Raw genomic sequence first — 21,549 nt, forward strand, 5'->3', positions numbered from 1 at the left:
TCTTTCCCTTGCTTTATACGTGGAATGGAAGGCAGAACATTTTGGAAAGTTATATGTAGTTTTTGGCATATTCCTAAACTGGGAGTCCAGACGTTATTCAAAATAGCTTTCAGGCAGCTTTGCTGGCGGTTGGTCCCAAAGGTTAGAGATGAAATAATTATGTTCTTAAACTGGCAAAAAACAAATAGCTGGCTAGCACACAGACTGCCGACATATTGAGACCCACGCTTGCAGATAGGACTATAAAATGCACCATAATCTCTAAGGAGATCCCAGGATCTCAGTATGGGGAATCAGCTATCTCCTGAGCAAACAGCTCATAGAAATGAACTTCATTTTTTGCTAGCACAAGCAGAGCATTTTGTTTCCTCTAGAACTATATCTAAAATGTTCAAGAAATTAACTTATCATGCCTTTGGTACCCTGAAAAGGGATCCCTCCAAATTGAAGACTGGGATAAAATTGGTTTTTGCCTGCGTAAAGAGCTTCATGCTCCTATTGAAATCCTTCAAGCTTGGCACTTGTGCCATGGTGTTATATATTTGTTTGGAACTCCTCCCACATTAATGTCAGAAAGAAAACTGTTCCAAGAAAGGGAAGGGTTAATTCCTGGTCCCTTTGCTCCTCCTTGTCCTTCCTCTTCCTATGACCTCACCTCTTGTGCCCACTGCTGACTCTCTTTTGGCACCTTCTACAACTCCTCCTCCATTTAAGGCCATAAAAGACACTAAACCGAAGGGACATATTATCAGGGATTGAAAAGAAAAACAAAAGAAGCCTTCCTCCAAGTGTTAAACCCTGTCGTAAAGGCTTTCACTGGACTAAACTGATATGTCAGGAAACCCGATTCCAGGCACACCTCCAGTTTATGACCCAAGGAGGTCTCTCATCCCAATCCAACCCAGTAACAGATGAGAGCTCCAAACAATTGGCCCAGAAATTTATGACTCATTCATGCTACAGCTGAGAGTGCTAGCATTGATTTAATTGCCCAAGAGGATGTTTCTTTAAGTTTACCGGAAAAGGTCTCCCTAGTAAATAGTCAGCTATCAAGACCTCTAAAAACTAGACATGCTTAAAAATTAAAACTTAAAAACTTAAAAACACCACATAACCTATGGTGACCTTACAGCCCCATCCCCATAGCAACTCAGCAACTCTTACTGACCTTGTAGCTCTGATAATATCCTAACAACTGTGCTTACTTAATTAACCCTTTCTCATCCCTAGAGTGCTTGGAACTTTTTGTTCACGGTCAAGGGCTTTGTTTAATGCCTTCTATAAGGTCTTTTCAAATGATTAAAATCTTAAACTGTTATTAATAAAAAGCTAAATTTACAATGAGTCAAAAATTCTCATAAATATGTAAAGTCCTACATGTGACATTAGATTTCCCAGACTAGGTAAAAGAACAAGAGACAGGCTTTGACAAGCCTAAAATAATCCTTAAAAATGACAAACAAAATACATCTCTTATTTAATTAATCAGAGGTAACAATTATCTCCAAAGACAAATTTATAAAAAAAAGAGAAACAAGGTAGAAAGGAAACAGTAAGTAGAAAAGAAATGTGGGAAAAAAAAAAGATATGGGTATGAAGATTATTTGTGGTAAAAAAAAATGTTAAAAGAGAACATTTCAATATTGAAGGAGTTTTGTATGGTGAAAGTTTTGTCCTAGGGACAAGCAGTTAGCATAATGGCTATGTTGCTGGACTCCCATGTAGTCGACTACGATTCGAGTCCCAGACCTGGTGGCAGGAGAATGGAGGAGAAGGGATTGTGGCATGGCCATCCTCCCTGGGGGTTAATTTCTCACTTTCTGTCTCTCTGTCTTTCTGGTGAGTGCACGTGCCCTATAGCAAAAACCTCTCCAAAAAAATAAAAAAATAAAAATTTTCATCCTAAAGTAAGATGGCTGAATTTTTCTAGAATAATAAAAAATAAATAAAAAGGGACAAATAATCAAGAAATAAAACATGTGCAAAAGGTTTGCGTTATGTCAAAGAAGGTCTGAGAGGAAATTGTAAAGAATTAAAAAGTTTTCATAAAAAGATGTATATATAACAGATGGTATCTGAGGTGGCCATAAAACAAAGGGCCACATTATTTGGTACTAAAACACAGTTTAAATAGACCTAATTTACTAATTTAAAGCTTATTAATAAAACAAAGCTCTCCATAATTTCTAAAACAAGAAAAGGGGAATCTACCCCCCTGACTCAAGCTGCCAAATTGCTTTTTAAAATTATATTTAAATTGAATAATCTAAATCTGACTTTTGACAGAGTACTACTTAACAACACAAAAATTTCCCCAAGCAAAAGTCTCTTTTAAAATGCTAGCAGATTCGGGACCAGCAGTTAGCGTAATGGCTATGTTGCTGAACTCCCATGTAGTTGACCGCGGTTTGAGTCCCAGACCCAGTGGCTTAAACTCACGCCAGGAGTGTGTGTGTATCTTAAGAGAATGTAGGAGAAGGGATTGCAGCATGGCCGTCCCCCCTGGGGGGTGATTTCTCACTTTCTATCTCTCTGTCTCTCTCTGTCTTTCTGGTGAGCGCACGCGCCCTATAGCAAAAACCTCTCTCAAAATAAATAAATAAATAAATAAAACGAAATGTCAGCAGATCCAACCTGGCATGGTCCAGCTCCTCTAACTCCTACAGGTCCAGTCTGAATCCCCTCTAGGTGTGTACGACCTGCACATCATGAACTGGCTGAAAATAAGAGACAGAAGAAGCCGACTGAAGCAAACAGTTGGGAAGATCTCAAGATCTCATCCAACAATGCCCAAGCAGTGCTGACATAGATCAACAAAGAACTGACCCCTGAAATCTGTTTCTTGCCATGTGTGCCAAACTTACTGTAAACTCTATAATACTTTGTTACATCCTGATATACCTGTACCTGTCCCTTCCACCATTTACTGCCTTAATCAATTATTTATTGGAGCTATATTTCTGTTGATTGCTCTGTTAACCACTTGTTGCTATATTCATGTTTTATCCTTGTGTGTCTCATGGTGTCAGCCACCTCCTTCTAACGGGAAGAGTGACATTGGCTTTTAAAACAAGAAAAGAGGGTATGTGAGGATCTGCAAACCTAGATACGGGAGGCAGTTATCAGTATGCCTCACTCATTACTCACTGGAGCTGGCTGACACATGCCTTAATGCCAGGGCCTCTGTGGATCTTATCTCATCTGCGGGGCACGGGAAACATTCTGACCCTGGTTAGGTTATGTGATGCCTGTTCTATATAATGTTTATGGCTTACACATTATCCTCTTTGATGCATACTCAGACAGCCTTCCTTGGAGTTGCAAAGGAATAACATAAGTAAACTGGCTTGACCTATGACGCATAATAGGATCACACATGATAGTAACAAGGTCAGAAAAATCTACACTAAAATCCTTATCTCTAACCATAGTACTTCAACTGCATCCTTGAAAGCTTGCAAACAGTTCACTGTGCCGGGTAAAATGTATAAATAAAGAAGCTCAGCATGACTGGGCAGCACAGCCTGTCTGTGTTCACCTGCATCTCTGCTTCTGCATCTTCCTCTTTTCTCTAACTTTCTTCCCTCACAGGACCAAGCCTCAAGGGCAGACGCTGGCAGTATTACCATTTAGAGAGATGTTACTGTTAAGGTTGTCAGCAGATGCCAACACATCTTTGACCTCAGTTCCAAATACAGAGCACCTAAGACTTTCCTAGGTGATAGAAGCTCCCCCTCCACACACAATGAGGCAGCCTAAAAACAGATCAAGACCTGATCACCAGAAGGACAGTCATGATTAGAAAGAACATTAGAACTTTCAGCCCTGTCCCATTTTCTCCAGAGTAGAGAGAGGGACTGGAATTTAATAACCAATGATTTCTACATGATGAAGCCTCCATAAAGGTCCTAGAACTATGGAGTTCAGAGAGCTCCTGGATTGGTGAATGCTTGAGAGGAACTGGGAAAGTGGTATGCTCAGAGGGGACATGGAAGCTCTGTGCCCTCTTTCCACAGTCACCTCTTCCATCTCTTCCATCTGACTTTTCCTGAGTTATGCCCACTATAGTAAACAGTAAATGTAAGGACACGTTTCCTGAGTTTTGTGAATCATTCTAGCAAATTATCAAGCCATATGTGGGGGTCATGAGAACTACTGATTTTTAGCTAGTTGATCAGAAGCATAGGTCACAACCTGGGACTTGCACTAACATCTTCAGTGGGAGTTACCAAATCCTCGACCAGTGGGGTCTGCAGTAGATAGCCAGTGTCATAAGTGAATTGTAGGACACTCGAGTCTAGAGAGTTAGATATCTACTCAATGTATGGAAAAAAATTCCTACACATTTTGGTGTCATAAATGTAAGTATAGAAGCATTAAGTGTATAGAAGAGGACTTTTTCCTTTAGATATGTAGGGTGTCTTCTGAAATATTAGACAATAGACACTGGGTTGTTGGAAAAGTCATAATGCATTTTTTGCACAGAAAAAGATGTCATGACTTTTTTAATGACCCAAGAGTTTAAAAACTTTTCTAATAAACACATTATCAAGAGAAGACTCTGATATAACCTTCCCCAGCCAAACAAAGATTATTAAGACCTCAGAATTGTGCAATGATTACTAAACATAAAAATTATCATCGAATATGACCATGGAAACAAGTTATGATTAATTAAGTCTTAGCAGATTGAATTTTGGTTGAATGGAAATTTGCCAATTAGATCAACTAGACTGTAAGAACAATTAAGGTTTTAGATTCTACTGTGTACAGAAATAATTAAGGGAATCAATTTGAAGTCACCAAGACCTGTATTCATATCCTGCATTTGCTCCGAATTACATCTGTCCTATAGAAAACAAAGAAGGTTTCTAACTTTTCAAAAGCCTTAGTTTCTTCATAAGTTCAAAAAAATAGATAAAGAGGCTGGATTAAAAAACAATTACCTGCTTTTAGGGCCGTGGTGAACATGAATTAAGACAGGAAGGTAAAGTACTTATCATGATGCCTGGCATGTAAAAACTATACATTTCCCATTGCTACTACTGCTACTATTAATTGTTCCTACTTGACTGCTGTTTCTGTAACTGTATTCTCGTCTGATATAAGAGTATATTTCTAAGAACAAAGTTGTATAGCAGAGAATTAATATCTAGTTCCTGGTTGAGAATATTTTACTACTGCACGGATTCTATCATTGGAAAAGTAAACCACATTCTTCTGTTAAATTGAAATGGGCAATGTAACTAAAAACCATGAAAATAGGTATTTAATTGATACTACAACTTTAGAAAAACAATGGGATTTAATTAAACAGTTATCGATAAAGGTATGCCTGTTTTCTTATTATGGATATTTTCTAGGCTATCAGGCAGTTTTCACTTGAGCTATTTTATGATACTCCTTTGTGGTGTTGGAAAGGCACAAAAAGTAAATGAGACAATTATAAATCATTTCAAATGCTGTAACTAGACTAATTTATACATCGCTTAATAACAGCACCTAGATGACTATTTTTTAAGCTAAAGCTTCAAATACCAATTTTGAATGTGTAGCTAATTGCTGAATGAATCTTTTTTAAAAGATTTTTTCTTTCCTTGGTATATTTCCTTTGTGAATTATAATCTATTTTAAAATGAAAGCTGTTTCTAGCAAAGAGACTCATGAAATGTAGTCTCCTAGGCTTCTGCTGTATGACCTTTCTGCAGATTTTATTTATGCCTGTATTCTGGCATAATGCTTTGAGGGTAAAATGTATATGAGATCATAGATCATCTATATAATTCAACCTCTGTAGATGTTATATTGTTATCCATGTCAAAAACTTTGATTTGGAAAGGGGTATTAATAGAAATACTTCTCCATATGACTTTTAATTTCCTTAGAACATAAATATATTTTATTAATTCCTAAACATGACATATACCAGCCACAATAAGTTTATGGCTTTCTAAATCTTTCTTAACAGCTAAACATTATACTATTTATGGATAAATCAAAATGAAGTAACAGTCTAAGTATATCATATGATGCTTTTATGTTTTATTGACAATCACCTTTTCAAAAATTGAATGCATGTTACTGATTCTAACTACAGTAAACAGAAAAGATGGCAGATTAATAAGCAGAATAGAGAGCTGTCAGAATATTACTACTGACTACAGAAATGATTAAAAATGAAAGGATGAAAAATGATAAGAATGATTCTCTCACATACCACATTGAAGGATTACTTCAAAAGTATTCACATTCTTGGTAAATACACAGGAGAGTAGAAATGTGGGATTCTTGTTAGTCTAAATCAGTTCTCAGTTGGGCTTGACTTTGTCCCTCGGGGACATTTGGCAATGTCTAGAGACATTTCTTGTTGTTGTAATGTAGGCAGAAGACACCAGTCATGGGTGCAACCAAACATTTCACATTTTTAAATTTTAAACAATCAAATCACTACATCACTTAGATTGTAAAGTGAATTTACTCAATATGAATACACTTCACACCAGTCCAGTAGAGGATACTATATAGTGATCACCAACAGATAATCATCCATTCCTGTGTCCCATTAAGTGTCTTGCTTTTCTATTTTTCTCCTTAATTTCTTTCTTTATATTCTCCTTCTTTTCCCACCCTCTTCCCACACTGTCTGCAGTATCCATAACCATTTACCTTGTTTCTATATCCTCTAAGTTTTCAGTCTCTGCTATAGAGTATGGAGAGTCAGTATATATCAAGTGGAGTCATACAATGTCTCTTTTTCTTGGTCTGGCTTGCTTGCTTCACTCAGTAGTAAATCTTCCATATTTGTCTACTTTCTATCAAATGCCAAGATTTTTTTTTTTTGGCTGAATAGTATTCCATAGAGTATATGTGCCACACTTTTTCAATCCATTCATCTATTCATGGACATTTGGGAATGGTTCCATGTCAAACCTTGTCAAAAGAATTATCTAGCTGAAAGTGTTAGCAGTGCAGAGGTTGAGACATCCTGGTCCCAATCTAGCTGTTTTATATCAGTCATGTAAATTATTTCTTTCTCTGGAACTAGCAACACCTAAGTTAAAAGTTGCCTCTCTGGCAATCATGTGAAATTTCAGCTGGCATAATAACATTTGGAATATAGCCATTAAATAAACTTAAATAGTTTACGATACTCAATAGGTACTTAATAATGATTGATAACATAAATGATACAAAATGTCTTAAAACAAAATAATTAAATTATCTTCTTATTCACCTACTTGTTACAGTAATTGTTTTTTTAATTGACTGGTATGCTTTATATTTGCTTTCTCTTCTCTGTTAGTCTTTTGGTAAAATGAATAGTTGTTATTCAGGTGAGATAATAAGGGAAGGAGAAGTTTGTAGTCTTGATTAGTTATAAATTGGAATCTTCCTTTTTGACTATTTAAAGCTGGATTGCCTTCTAATTTTGCTATGGTCTGAATGTTTCTCAAAATTGTTGTGTTGAAACTGAATCTGCTGTGGGGGTATGGTAGTTCCCCTCACCCTCATCTTTGGGTTTACTTTCTGTGCTTTAATGACCCTTGCTAAACTGAAGTTAAAACATATTAAATGAATATATTCATATATTTGACATAAAAATTTCCTACTGCTGAAAAGGCAATATGAGAAGATTTTATAAATTGAAGGATTGAAAGTTTCAAGACAGAAAAAGTTTGGATAAGATGAAGAAAAACGAGTATAGACACTTTTGGACATTAAGTACAAAATATCCCCCTGGAAAAGCAGAGATAGTGTGGGCTGGATGTGGGGTATGGAAGAAGGAGTAAAACAAATGCAAAGCAATTTTGACTATTTCATAATTTATAGTTTACCTCTCTCATAGTCACTGAAAATTTGTAAAGTCTACCCCATTAGCATGTAGTGTAGTACAATAAGATATTTGAGAGCAAGAGAGACCACACTAGAATAACTTTTTCTTGTCTTTTTTTTTTAATTTTTCCAGAGGCACATGCACTCATCAGAGACAGAGAGAGGGAGAAATAGAAATTACCCCTCATAGGCAATGGTTGCACCACAATCCCTTCTCCTCCATTTCTCTCTCCTTTCAGGATTTTAAGCATGCACGCACATGCACTCAGCTTGTTTTTTAAGCCCAATCTGGGACTATAGACAGAGTCAGCCATGTGGGAGCCAGACACCTTATCTAATATGCCACCAACTGGCCCAAGATAACATTTGTTAGAGCATATTATTATAATTGCTCTAGTTTATTATTATTGCTGTTAATCTCCTATTGTGCCTAATTTATAAATTATACTTTATTATTATAGGTATGTTTGTATAGGAAAATAAAAAATGTATAGGATTTGGTACTACCTGAAGTATCAGACATCCATTAGGAAACTTGGAGCATATCCCTTGAGCATACTGTATCGAGAGGTGAGACCTTTGGGAATGTAATTAAGTCATAAGGACTTAGCTTTTATGAATGAATTAGCACCCTATAAACGACTAGCTGGAGCTAACTTAGGCCCCTCTTATTGCTCTTAGGCTTTCTCCCCATGTAAGGATACAGGATTTACCCATTTAATCTTTTCACCCCTTCAGTCATGTGAGGATGCATCAAGAAGGGCCTCACCACACACCAAAACCCAGCACCATGAGCTTGGGCTTCCCAGTCTCTAGAACCATAAAAAATAAATGGCTGTTTCTTATGAACTATCCAACTTCAAGTATTTTGTTATAGCAGCACAAATAGACTAAGACAATGTTTATTGAAAATTTAATAATGGGGACAGAAAGTGGCATAGTGCTAGCACAACGGGCTCTACATGGGAAGGTCCCAGCTTCACATCCTGGGGTCTCCTTGTACACATCAGGCACATGCCTATGATTCAGGTTGCCTGAGGTTGGGGGTGGATCTTAGCACAAGGACCCTGCTGGGGATGCCTCTCTCTCTCTCTGTCTCTCTCTCTCTGTCTCTCTCTCTCTCTGTCACTCTTATGGATGAAATAGATAAACTGTTTAAAAACTTTTACAAATTAATAATGGAGTTCACTAGACCAAATTCTAATTTGAAGTATAGGGAAAAGTTATAAGTTTTTCTTTTAACCAATAGATAAAACACAATTAAAGTTTAATTAATTTCTTTTTTACGTTTGCATGTATAGACTTTGGGGATTCAAATAGTAGTGTATCATTTCATCTCAACAGGTCAACCCAACGTTATAGCCTTAAAAATATAGTGAGGGCAATACGGTTGCTGAGAGAAAAGAAAAAGAATCGTTTGGAAAATCAGAAGTTTATAAGTCTCATGACGCTTATCTGCTCAGCTATTAATTTAACTTGAAAACTCTCAAGCACCTGAGAATCAAGAAGAGATTAGAAATTATATCCCCATCCTTTCTTCATATTGTAACCTTCATCATGGTATCAGTTTACAGTGAAACTAAAACAATCTAATGAGATTAAACATAAAAAAGAAATAAAGGTCCCTGGATTAGAATATTAATGGTTTATATAGTGAGAAAAACCTACCTCTGCTGTTGACTTTCTGTTCATGAGACCATGTGTGCCTATTTAAGTGTCTAAAGTAATCCACATTATTCATGCCACACTTCTCAGTTCATTCATATTAGACACTTTCCCATATTATAAAATGTATTTCTTATTGTAGGACCACACATAGAGTTTAAGACCTCTGGTAAATATTTTTATACATGACTAAAATACTTTTCCATAATCATCTGTAGGATTCATTCCACAAGAATTTTCTAATATTTTACTTCATATCACAGTAACAGATTCTTAATACAATCTATTCTCTAAGGTAATTCATAGTAACTATCTTGTTTCTGATCAATAAAATACAGGATGCCTTGGAGATGTTACAGGCTCAGTTCCAGACCATCACAATAAAATGAATATTTCAATAAAGCAAGTCACATGAAATTTTTGGTTTCCCAGTGCATGTAACAGATATGTTGTCTAGTACGTGTGCAGTAACATTATGTCTGAAAAAAGGTACATTTTCTTTTTTAAAGTTTTTACTATAGGGTGCATGTGCTCACTGGACAGAGAGAGAGACAGAAGGAAAGTGAGGGATGGCAATCACTCTGCAATCACTTCCCTTCCATTCTCTTCCTGGGATTTTGGGCATGCACACACATGTGCCTGAAGTCACCAGGTCTGGGACTCAAACCACAGTTGACCATGTGGGAATCCAGAACCTTAACCACCATGCCACCTGTTGGTCCCCAAAATGTACATATCTTAATTTAAAAATATTTTGTTACTAGAAGTGCCATTGATCACCTAAACCTTTGGTGAATTGTAATCTGTTTGCCAGTGAAGAGTTTTGCCTTGATCTTGAAGGCTACTGACTGATAAGGGTGAGGGTTACTGAAGGCTTGAGTGGCTGTGGCAATTTTAAAAAATAAGACAACAGTGAAGTTTGTCATACTGATTGATTCTTCCTTTCTGTGCCATGTGATGCTGTTTGATAGCATTTTATCCACAGTAGATTTTCTTTTGAAATTTGAATCAATATTCTCAAACTCTGCTGCTGCTTTATCAACTAAGTTTAAGCAATATTCTAAATTCTCTGTTGTTTCATCAGTATTCAAGCATCTTCACCAAGAGTAGATTCTATCTCAAAAAAGTACTTGCTTTGCTCATCCCTAAAGAATCAACTCTTCATCTATTCAGATTTTATCATAAGATTGCAGCCATTCAGTCACATCTCAGACTCCACTTCTCATTCTAGTTATCTTGCTATTTCTACCACATCTGCATTTACTTCCTCCACTGAAGTCTTGCATTCGTTGGGATTATCTATGAAGGCTGCAAGCAACATTTTCTAAATTCCTGTTAATGTTGACATTTTGAGCTCCTCCCATAAATTCTGAATGTTCATAATAACATCTAGAATAGTGAACTCTTTTCAGGAGTTTTTTGATTTACTTTGTCCAGATGTATCTGAAAATTTAGTATCTATGGCAACTATTGACTTGTAAAATATATTTCTTACATAATAAGACTTGAAAGTTGAAATTACTCCTTGATTCACAGGCTGGAGGATGGCCACTGTGTTAGCAGACATGAAAACAACATAAATCTCCTTGTATGTCTTCATTAGATCTATTGAGTGACCAAGGAAATTGTCAATAAACAATATTTGGAACAAATTTTTTTTCTGAGCAGTAGATCTCAACAGGGGGCTTGAAATATTCAGTAAATCACAATATAAACAAATGTGTTACCATCTGGGATTTGTTCTATTTACAGAGTACAGGCCAAATTAATTTAGCATGATTTTTTTTAAGATTATTTTTGCCAGAGGACATGTATGCTCACTGGAGACAAAAAGACAGAGAGAGGGAAAGTGAGAAACCATACTCCAGGGAGAATTGTTCATGCCACGATCCCTTCTCCATTCTCCTCTTGGGGTTTTGGACACACACATACATATGCATTCAGCATTTTTTTCAAGCCACTGGGTCTAAGACTGGAACCACAGCTACCCATGTGGCAGTCTAGTGCCTTAATCACTATGCCACCTGCTGGTCCTGGAATGGTAAGTGAGCATTAGCTTCAACATAAAGTCACCAAATGCATTAGGCTTTACAAAGAAAGTCACTCAGCCCAGCAGGTGTCATGATAGTTAAGACAATGGATTCTCCTGTGGTTTGAGTCCCAGACCTGGCAGCTTGAGGAGAATGAATTGCAGCATAGCCATTCCCTATGGGGGTAATTTCTCACTCTCCCTTTTTCTGTCTCTCTGTGATGAGTGCATACACTCTATGGTAATGACCTAAAAACAACCAACCAAAAAACAAAGTGTTACTCTATCCTTTGAAGATTTGTAGTCAGGTATGACTTCTCTTGACCTATGAAAGCCCTCACACTTTTTCTAATATAAAGCTGTTTCAGCTACAATGAGAATCTGTTGTTTAGGGTAGACTCCTTCATAAATTATCTTAGTTAGTCTTCAGGACAACTACCTGCAGCTTGTACATCAGTGCTAGTTGTTTCACTTTGCACTTTTATGTCCCAGAGATGACTTCTTTCCTTTTACCTCATGAACCAGTCTCTGTTAGTGTTACATTTTTCTCCTGCAGCTTCCTAGCTTCTCTTGGCCTTCAATTCAAGAGTTAGGATGTTGGTCTGGGTTAAGCTTTGGTCTGAGAGACTATTGTGTCTGGTTCAATCTTCTATCCAGACCACTAAAGACTTTCTCCAACAACAATGATAAGACTATGTTTTCTTATCTCTCATGTGTCTATTGAAGTATCACTTTTCGTTTCTTTCAAGAATTTTCCTTTGCATCCCCAACCTGCCTAACCATTAAACTAGTAAAGTTTCAGAAAAGTCCCATAGTAAAGAAACCTACATAACTTTAACCCAATGCTTCATAAACCTGTTTGATCCTACTTTACCTTTTTATTTTAAGTACGTCTATTAATATCTTGCTGATGCCAATATTTAGACCAATATGAAATTCTCTTTTGAGTGATAATTCTTTAATTAGAGATGTATTGGGGCAGTCAATGGTATGGTTGCTATGGTGTCTGGAACCTATGTCACAGACTGCATGGCTTGAGTCCTGGACCTGTTGGCTTGAAAAATGTGCTGGCACTTATGAGTGTGTGCCCCAAATTCCCAAAGAATAAATAGAAGAGAAGGAGGCATGGTGCTGTCATTCCTCATGCTTTCTCACTTTCCCTGTATCTCTCTGGTGAGCACACATTCCCTCTAATAATTATATATATATAAATTAGAAATACATATTTTCTTGAAAAATAAAAATTTGAAGTAAGGGTACTCATGAAATATTTTGAAGCTCTTAAGAAGAGATGAAGTTGTGACAATGATGAGGACAGTGGGATTACTGTGTCTGGCCATACAATTAAACAAAAAGACAAAACAGAGCATCCATCCTATCTAGTTGGTCATATCTCTCTTTCACTAACCTTCTGTACTTCAATGATTCAAGTGATATAAATTTTCTTGATATGCTCTATTTGCGATTACATTTTCTTGGTGGCTTAGTAGATGCATGGTAAGAATACCAATGGTCATTTCCCTGAAATCTCCTGTAGTATGGGTATACAGTGTGAGAAAATGTAGAAGGTTTCACAAATCCTTTAAAAGGCCAACACAGAGGAGAGTACTACTGTAAAGAACAAGGTAACATTCACCTTTCTTCAAAAGCAACAAGATTAAATTAATTCATATGCACCGTTTCACAAGAAATACTACAGACTTGAGGAATGATTAAGGTATGAGAAGCAAGTGAGAAATATGTTTATACAAAGCAAATTGCATTTCATTTATTCAGTATTTCTTCTGTAAAATTGTTTCATAAGCTTTCCTCTCATTCTACTAAGAAAATTCTACTGATTCTAATTTAAAAAATTGAAAGTAGACCCAGGGATAAATCCAAGAAAAACAGTAGATTTTAGAGGGGAAATGTGAAACCAATTTCATAACTAAGTGTGAGTACTAAGACATTGTTTAGAATATTAACCACAGTAAATCCACTGACACAATGAATATAAGGAGTAGTCACCACACTATTAAAAATACAACAAACTAAACAGTCCGTTCATGATGCGGTGCTATAGATACCTGGTTGGAACTCACTCTTCTGAAATGAGACCATGGTTTAGATTTAAAGGCATCTGATTTCTTGCAAAAATTGTCAGCTGGCATTTTTCACCTGGGTTAAGAAAGCATTCTCAAGCCGAGCCAAGTACAAATGTAAACTTCTCCTACCTGCACAAAACCGCATGCTGTGAAGTCATCAAACAGGGGCAGACTTGGGCGGTCTTCTCTATAGATGGTGAGTTTGTACAGGATCAAGGTCTCACCCTGGAATGGTGATTCATCCACCACAAACACTGAGATCTTGTTCATTCCTAAGCCCAGAGGATAGTTGGAAAAACTGGAGGGAAAGAAAGAGTATGTGAATATGAACAGGGAATATTTATTCAGCCCAAATTGATTCATATATCAATATTTATTACATGCTTTTTTACATAAAACAGGTAAGGTCTGTATAATTTCATAAGAAATCTAAAATAAAAAAGTCATCTTAGAGTGAATCATGTCCTTTACTAACTAAAGGGAAGAAAATTCATATTGATTAAGTACTGTCAGGATCATACATTATCTCATTTTTTACTGAGTGTATTTATTATTATTACTTTTTAAGTTGACCAGAGAGAGAGAGAGAAAGCGCAAAAGGAAGCTGCCAGGTTGGGGACTTGAGCTGCAGTCAGCTATGTGGGAGTCCAGCACCTTAATCACCATGACACCCACCAGCACCCATTATCTTATTTAATCCTCACAACTCTTTACAAAAACTATGATTGTCCTCACTGTAAAGATAGAGACCATGACACAAAACCCGATAAACAAATTGCCCTAAGTTAGATGGTAGAGTCCGGGTTAGGCCCCATGCTATCTGATTTGAATTCCCTTTTCTTTTTACTAGATGAGGCTCCCACAGATGCCAGATATACTTCTTTCTCTACAGCTTGAAATCAGGAGTGTCTTTGTTGCTATGGACATACCATCTAATAAAGTTCTATCTTCTGTTTATAATTACAAACAAGAGAACTGGAAAATTTCAAGAGTCAATAGAAAAAAAAAATCCCAGTGAGACTAGGGAAGTTCATCCTATATCCACAAATTGTCACCAATATGTTCAAGCAATTGACTCCTTAAAGTTCAAAGACGTGACAAGTTGGGTTGGGGCAGAAGGAGGTTACCATTCCAAAGGATTAACTCTAACAATCTGAAGACATGAAAATGACAATAAGATTTTTTTTTTGTAATGGTCCTCTTAACATTATATAATAAGATCCTCTCTTGCTACAACATCATTACAAAGATCAGTTACTAAAATTGCAGACAGATCAATAGAACACGTAATGTGTTGTTTTTAACCACGTAATACCCAAAGAGGGGAAAGATTTCACACCTTGACAATCTCTTCAAATGACCTGTGCCCAGCTTTTCTGAACCTCTTTCAAAGGTTGCAGCAAACGCCTGTTTCCCAGTGTGATGTCCCAACAAAACCCAGGCAGCATCCTCATACCTCGGCCCCGCCTGCTCATGCAGGTGCACCTTGCACTGACACTTCGAAGTCTCGGCTCCAATTGTCACTGTGACCACATCAAAAGGGACTTCAGAGTAATAGTCTTTGATTTGTGGATGAAATTCTGGATTTAGTTCCAAATGTGGATGTGTGAAGATCTCCTTGATATAACATAGAGTGTTTTTATCTGTTAAAAAAAATCATGACAAAAATGGTAATAGTGAAATAGATAAATATTTTAAAATCATGGATGATGAAGGCTTCCTTTTTCTAATCCCTTTGCACAGTTTCAGTGACCCTTGTTGACGATCCATTCAGTACCCTGATCATAGCTGAATTGTGGTGTCAGATGGAGTTTCAATTTGTCAAATTTTGTAGAATTTGCCTCATATCACAGCTGTTGCCTCTAGTTGGTATTATACAGATGATGGTATTTTTCCTCAGCCTTTGAAAGTTTAAAGTCACATAAGGTGGGAAAAATGTCTCTCCTGTGAATTGGTAACATTTTCATGATCCTTATTGCATATATCAAGTAATTATGTAAACAGGAGTGACAGAAGGGGACCAGCGGAGAAAGAGGAAGATTTCTTAAGGAGAGCATCATTAAACTGCCACTAGATTGATAGAGGACCTTATAGTGCAGGACAAAGAGTGTGAAACATACCAAGGTTATACCAAACACTCAACTACAGAGGTGCTTTTGTATCTGAGTGTTTTTCTGAGACCCCTTCCTACCCAGACCACCTCAATCTGGGAACGCACCATAAAGTACATGAAAGGAAATCATTCTGCTCAATTCTGGTATTGAACTTTAGAATAATACTCTATAGTATTGAATCCAAGGCATTGGAAATGAACTATCTTCGATAGCCCAACTTCCACAGCAGTATCTTGGTGAGAGAAAAAAAATAGCTTATATAAGCAGATAGACCAGCCACTGTTAAATTATATCAATGTTTCAAATTAAACAAATTACCCAAAAGTTTAGCAAAATGGTTTACAACAAAATATCATGTTTTGTTCCACCAATACTTATTAATAGTTCACAAATTCCAGCAAAGGTATAGAAGATGCTGTAGCAATCAGTAAAATAAAGAATCCTTGCACTACCTTTACATAAAATATTTAGATGTTTCACCTTGTAGCCACGGAAAAGATAACACAGAATTTTGCTACAGGGAACTATAAAACTGATCTTAGAAAGGAGATTATTTTGGTTATGTAATGGTTACGTCTTTAGACTCCCATGTAGTAGACTGCGGTTCGAGTCCTGGATCTGGCAGTTTAAGCTCATGCTAGGCACGTGTGCGTGCGTGCCCACTATCCCAAGAGGAGAATGAAGGAGCATGGATTGCGGAGTGACCATCCCCCTGGGGGGTGATTTCTCACTTTCTATCTCTCTGTCTCTGTCTCTCTAGCAAGTACACATACCCTAAAGCAAAAATCTCTCTTAAAAAATAAAAAGAAAGGAGATTATCTTGTTAACTGCTGTGTCTTTTTCTCTACATTTATAAAGTTATCACAATGGTTTTGCTAAATCAAATTTGACAATTTATCTTCAATTCCATAATGGTTTCTTATCCAGAGTCAAATCCTAGTTCCTAACAAGTCAGATTATACCTTGTTTTGCTCTTCAGGTAGAGTACCCATCATGTCCCCAACTTTGTGCTCCAAGATAGAAATTTTTATATATCTTTGATGGGCATGGCAACATACTATCAAATCCTTAGCAATGGCTACCACCAGCCATAGGGATGCTTCAAAATCTGGCTCTGAGTCCTAGGTCTCACTCTAGCTCCCGGCATGTGTGGAAACAACTAACATGAAAAAATATGTGCATTTCTGACCCACCTTCTGTGATTTTCTAAGAAACAAATAAAAAAAAACTATTTAGGTATAAATTAAGAACAGTAGTGATGTAATAGATATATTGTCATGTTGTTTAAGGAACAGGTAGAGTACCCATCATGTCCCCAACTTTGTGCTCCAAGATAGAAATTTTTATATATCTTTGATGGGCATGGCAACATACTATCAAATCCTTAGCAATGGCTACCACCAGCCATAGGGATGCTTCAAAATCTGGCTCTGAGTCCTAGGTCTCACTCTAGCTCCCGGCATGTGTGGAAAAACTAACAATGAAAAATATGTGGCATTCTGACCCACCTTCTGTGATTTTCTAAGAAACAAATAAAAAAAAACTATTTAGGTATAAATTAAGAACAGTAGTGATGTAATAGATATATTGTCATGTTGTTTAAGGAAAAAGCCCTACTTTAAAAAAAGAGAGCTAGTCAATTGGGTACACATAATAAATTAGACATTTGATTAGTAGTATTCGTTATCTAACCAAACTGACAACCAAAATTGAGTGATACATGTAGGTGGGCTGCATCTGTCATTTCAATGACGATGCTTGCTCCTAAAATGTTCTTACAATAAAAAAGAAAAAATCCAAGCATGAGGGTGGAGACTGTATCATTAGAACGAATTCTAAAAGGGCCATAGCATTTCATTTAAATTTAGCTGCTTAGTAGCAATGTACTTATTTTTTATCAAGCTCCCCCCCCCAGCATTTTCCATATTTGAGGCACTGAGATGAGCACAGTAAAAATAATATTATTTATTAATCATGATATTTTATTCCCCTGATGTTGTGACAAAACATAACACTAAACAACTTGCAATTGGGATATGGAGTGTCCTTTTGAAAGTACCATTGCCTAGGGACAAGTGAATATAAATATTTGTTCTATACTTTTATACTCAAAACCTACAAGGTGGGAGGGTTTTTTCCCCAAAAAATAAAACATAGGAGATGTACTTTATCTTAATAGGGCAGATCTCATAAAGATTCATTAAGTTAACTTCCATATAGTTTACACTTTTCACTTCATATGACTTAGCCACATTTTCAGTGGGGTTTGTCCCCACTGTAAACTGAAAAACTCAGGCCTATTTTAGATGAAGTCAATGTGCAATCATGCTCTTAGCAAGATTTTAGCATGTGCTTAGTTTGGGTTTCATCAGAAATTCTCCACCTCTGGCTTGAATGCTAGATCCCAGACCCCAGTTTGGAAGCTGAGTTGGTTCTGACATCTCCTTTGACTGAATCATCGAGGTTGCCGCCTACGAACACCTGGTGCTTCTTTGGCATCTTTCCCAGCCCAGTCCTAACTTGTCTCGGACCAGCTTACCGTAGATCTGTGGAGAAGCCAGTGTGAGCTATGGTGGTAGCAGGCTGCTTTACCTCTCTGGCAAGTGTACGTGGGAAAGCTGTTTGAAGTCCTGGTTGCATTTAATGGATTTCTTTTAACCGCAGATTTAGATTGCCCTCTTGAGGGATAACCATAACTCATATTAAACACAAGAACAGCCTAGACGCTTAGAGATAATCCTGCCTGTTCTGAGACATCATTGAGCTATTTTTTAAATCCTGTATCATGCCATAAAAGTTGGAAGATTATGAGGATCCAGGTAGTACTAGTTTTTATCAATATAAAAACAGGAGCAATGTGGAAGAGCTTATTTAACATATTCACGTTGTCTACTCTAGGGACTCAGAAAAAAATGAGATTATTCAGCGCAATCCTTTAATTTTTACAAATGAGAAAACAGAAGCCCAAAGAGGGGAACTGGCTTTTCTGATGCTGCAGCTAGCCCAGGAACAGACACAGAGCAAACCCTCAACCAATGTTTATTCTAACTTAGCTCCTAGTTTTTTCACTCATCTTTCTCTCATCACTCTCTAGGCAACGGTCTCCCGGAAGAGAAGAGCAGCAGGTACTTTTCTAGAAGTGGGAGATTGGGCATGAATATGGAGAGGAAACAGTAATGATTTATCTTTTCTCTATTAGCAATTTTGGTTTAAATGCTATTTTCTTTAATTAGATATATTTGTTGATTTGATTCAACTATAGTATTACATTACTTCTTTGTACTGATTTGAATAATAGTTTAAAAACATCGTGAATGAATTAAATTGCATTTTAGAAGCCACAGATTAGATTTTACTGAATCAGAAGACTTCTATTTCTGATAAATCAAACCTAAGTCTATGCATTTGATTTTTTAGCTTTCATATTTTACTAGAATTAATTTTTTATGTGTGAAACTAAATTTTCTAAGTGCATGTTTTGGCATCAAATATATACATTTTATATATATATATATATATTTACATATGTGTGTGTGTGTACTTAAAATGTATCTGTATCTCTCAAAATATATCTCTTAATTACAGATATATTTAAAAAGATACATATTTTGTCACAAAAAGTGAAAAACAATTACTATGTAGATCTCTTACTTTTTTCACCTTAGAGGTTATTTAAAAAATTCAGGAATGTTGAACAAAGAACATGATCCAGCTTAGGTGTTTAATAACTCTTTAATACCCGTGTGACCTTGGAAAGTCAGTGAGATTCTTGAGGATGACATATTTGCAAAATCACTGTTATAATACTGAATAAGAAAAAGAAAATAATTCTTAAATTAAAACTTTATGTTAACTTAAAATGCATTTTTCCCTTAATTATGCCTTGGTTTAAACAAAATAAATAAATGTGGACCAACTGCGGCACCATGGAACACTGTGGTAAAACAATGCTCCTTAATGCTGAGTGCACATGCAAAGGGCCTGGTTTTGCACCCCAAGATCTCCTTGTACATGCTAAGTGTATGCATGACTATAATAGTGACTGGCTGAGGCTGGTGGTGGATCTAGGTATGAACACCCAGTTAAGACTACTTGTCTCTTTCTCTTTCATGGAAGAAATAGATGAGTAAATTTTAAAATTGATGAATTTTAATAAAATAGATTGAAAATTGGCTTAAAAACTCTTGTATATGTTAAACAAAATTCTACACAAGTACTATCCATTTTAGAAAACTTCTTGCAGGAAAGAAATCACTGTGGGGTAGTGAGACCTGTAGAGACCACAGCATAAAGCAGATGAGTCAAGCTCTTCCACTGTGGGACCTCCAAGACAAGGTCTTAGAAGCCCTTGGGCCCTTCAAAATGAGTTTGGAAGTCACTGTCCTTAGAAAAACAAATAGAAACTTAAAATGTTCTCGGGCCAGTCCCATGGCTTAGAGGTTAAAGGAACCAGATCCCACATGGCCATTTGCAGTTCAAGTCCCAGCCTGGCAACTCAAAAAAAAGGAGTGTGTGCACACCAAAAATCTTGACAGGATGGAGAAATGGAGCATAAATGACTGCAGTGTGATCAAGCCCCATTGGTGGGGGGGTGATTGCTCTCTTTTTCTTTCTCTGTTTCTCTATGCTGAATGCACACAACCCTCTGGAAATTAAAAAAAAAAAAGAAGCTATAAGATGTTCTTTCTATGTAAAAATGACACATATTGACACAATTAAAATATAATCATTTCTGAAAATTCACTTACATTAGCATCCTAAAGATGCTCAAATATGATAATTTTTTTTTTCAAAGCAAGACCTGTGCCCAACTATTGGTTAATATTGCTGATTATTTTATCTCAACTCACCATTACTGCAGTGCATTTGTTTATTTCCATTCACTATTTGTGGAACTGCATGTAAAAAAAAGAAATGCAATTTTCAAACAAAAAACATTCATCAAAATTTAAAAATACATAGTTATCACAGAGAATAATGGAATGAAACATGTTTTACTGTTTAACTTTTAGTACACTAGTGGGCACTTCTAAGTAAAACTGAAAAAATTTACAACAGAACAAAAGCTATTTGATTCAAAGCTCAGAAAAATGATTATTTCCAGTGGAAAAATATTAGGAAGGAAAATGAATGGTCTAAAAGCTATTCTCTTCCCAGAGGCAATCTATAAGAGAGGCTTTCTAGTTCTACGGTCCTGGCTATAATTTCTCAAATGATTAGGATTATGGAAATTCTGTCCAGTTGGTTTTACTGATACATATTCTAAGTTTCTGAATTTAACCAAATGTTTCTCTAAAAAAAGACTTCTTGGGGCCGGCAAGTGGCGTGGCAGTTAAGACACTGAACTCTCACATGGCTGACTATGGTTCAAATCCTGGACGTGGTGGCTTGCTTTATCACGTCCAGCTGCCTTGACTTCCATGCCAACTGTGGGCCCACTCTCTTCACTAATGACAGAACCTCAGAGAACATAGAGATAAGCCAAAGAGAAAAAATAAAAATCATCATTAACTTTCCTTGAGGTTCATATTGCTAGTGACCAATAATTACTTTTAACAATATGTACATAATATATAAACATCTCATGGCATAAATCTTTCATGACATCAAATGGCTTTATAGCATTTCATTAGGCCTATATCTTAGTTTATGTATATAATATGTTATTACTGCAATTTTGGTAGTTTCTAATATTTTTCATTTACTAAATTATCACATTAAATTTTTGTCTACATTCTTAATTATTTCTTTAAAATAAATACATGATCATGAAATTTCTGGTCTGTAAGAATAACTTTTAAAGCTTTTCTTATATGTTATTCAA

General features: G+C 36.3%; 1 protein-coding gene across 1 annotated transcript in view; it reads right to left on the reverse strand.

Moving 5' to 3' along the window:
* The window catches only part of CPED1 (cadherin like and PC-esterase domain containing 1), a 341,161-nt gene that overhangs the window by 140,417 nt on the left and 179,195 nt on the right, over window positions 1-21,549 (reverse strand). The window contains exons 14-16 of the mRNA XM_027772159.1: window positions 20,576-20,620; window positions 15,068-15,254; window positions 13,741-13,909 (exon numbers count right to left, since the gene is read on the reverse strand). Of these exons, the coding sequence (XP_027627960.1) occupies window positions 13,741-13,909; window positions 15,068-15,254; window positions 20,576-20,620 (401 nt within the window). The remainder of the gene's footprint in view (window positions 1-13,740; window positions 13,910-15,067; window positions 15,255-20,575; window positions 20,621-21,549) is intronic.

The sequence above is a fragment of the Tupaia chinensis genome, unplaced genomic scaffold (assembly GCF_000334495.1).
Source record: "Tupaia chinensis unplaced genomic scaffold, TupChi_1.0 Scaffold000257_1, whole genome shotgun sequence".
Lineage (NCBI taxonomy): Eukaryota > Metazoa > Chordata > Mammalia > Scandentia > Tupaiidae > Tupaia > Tupaia belangeri.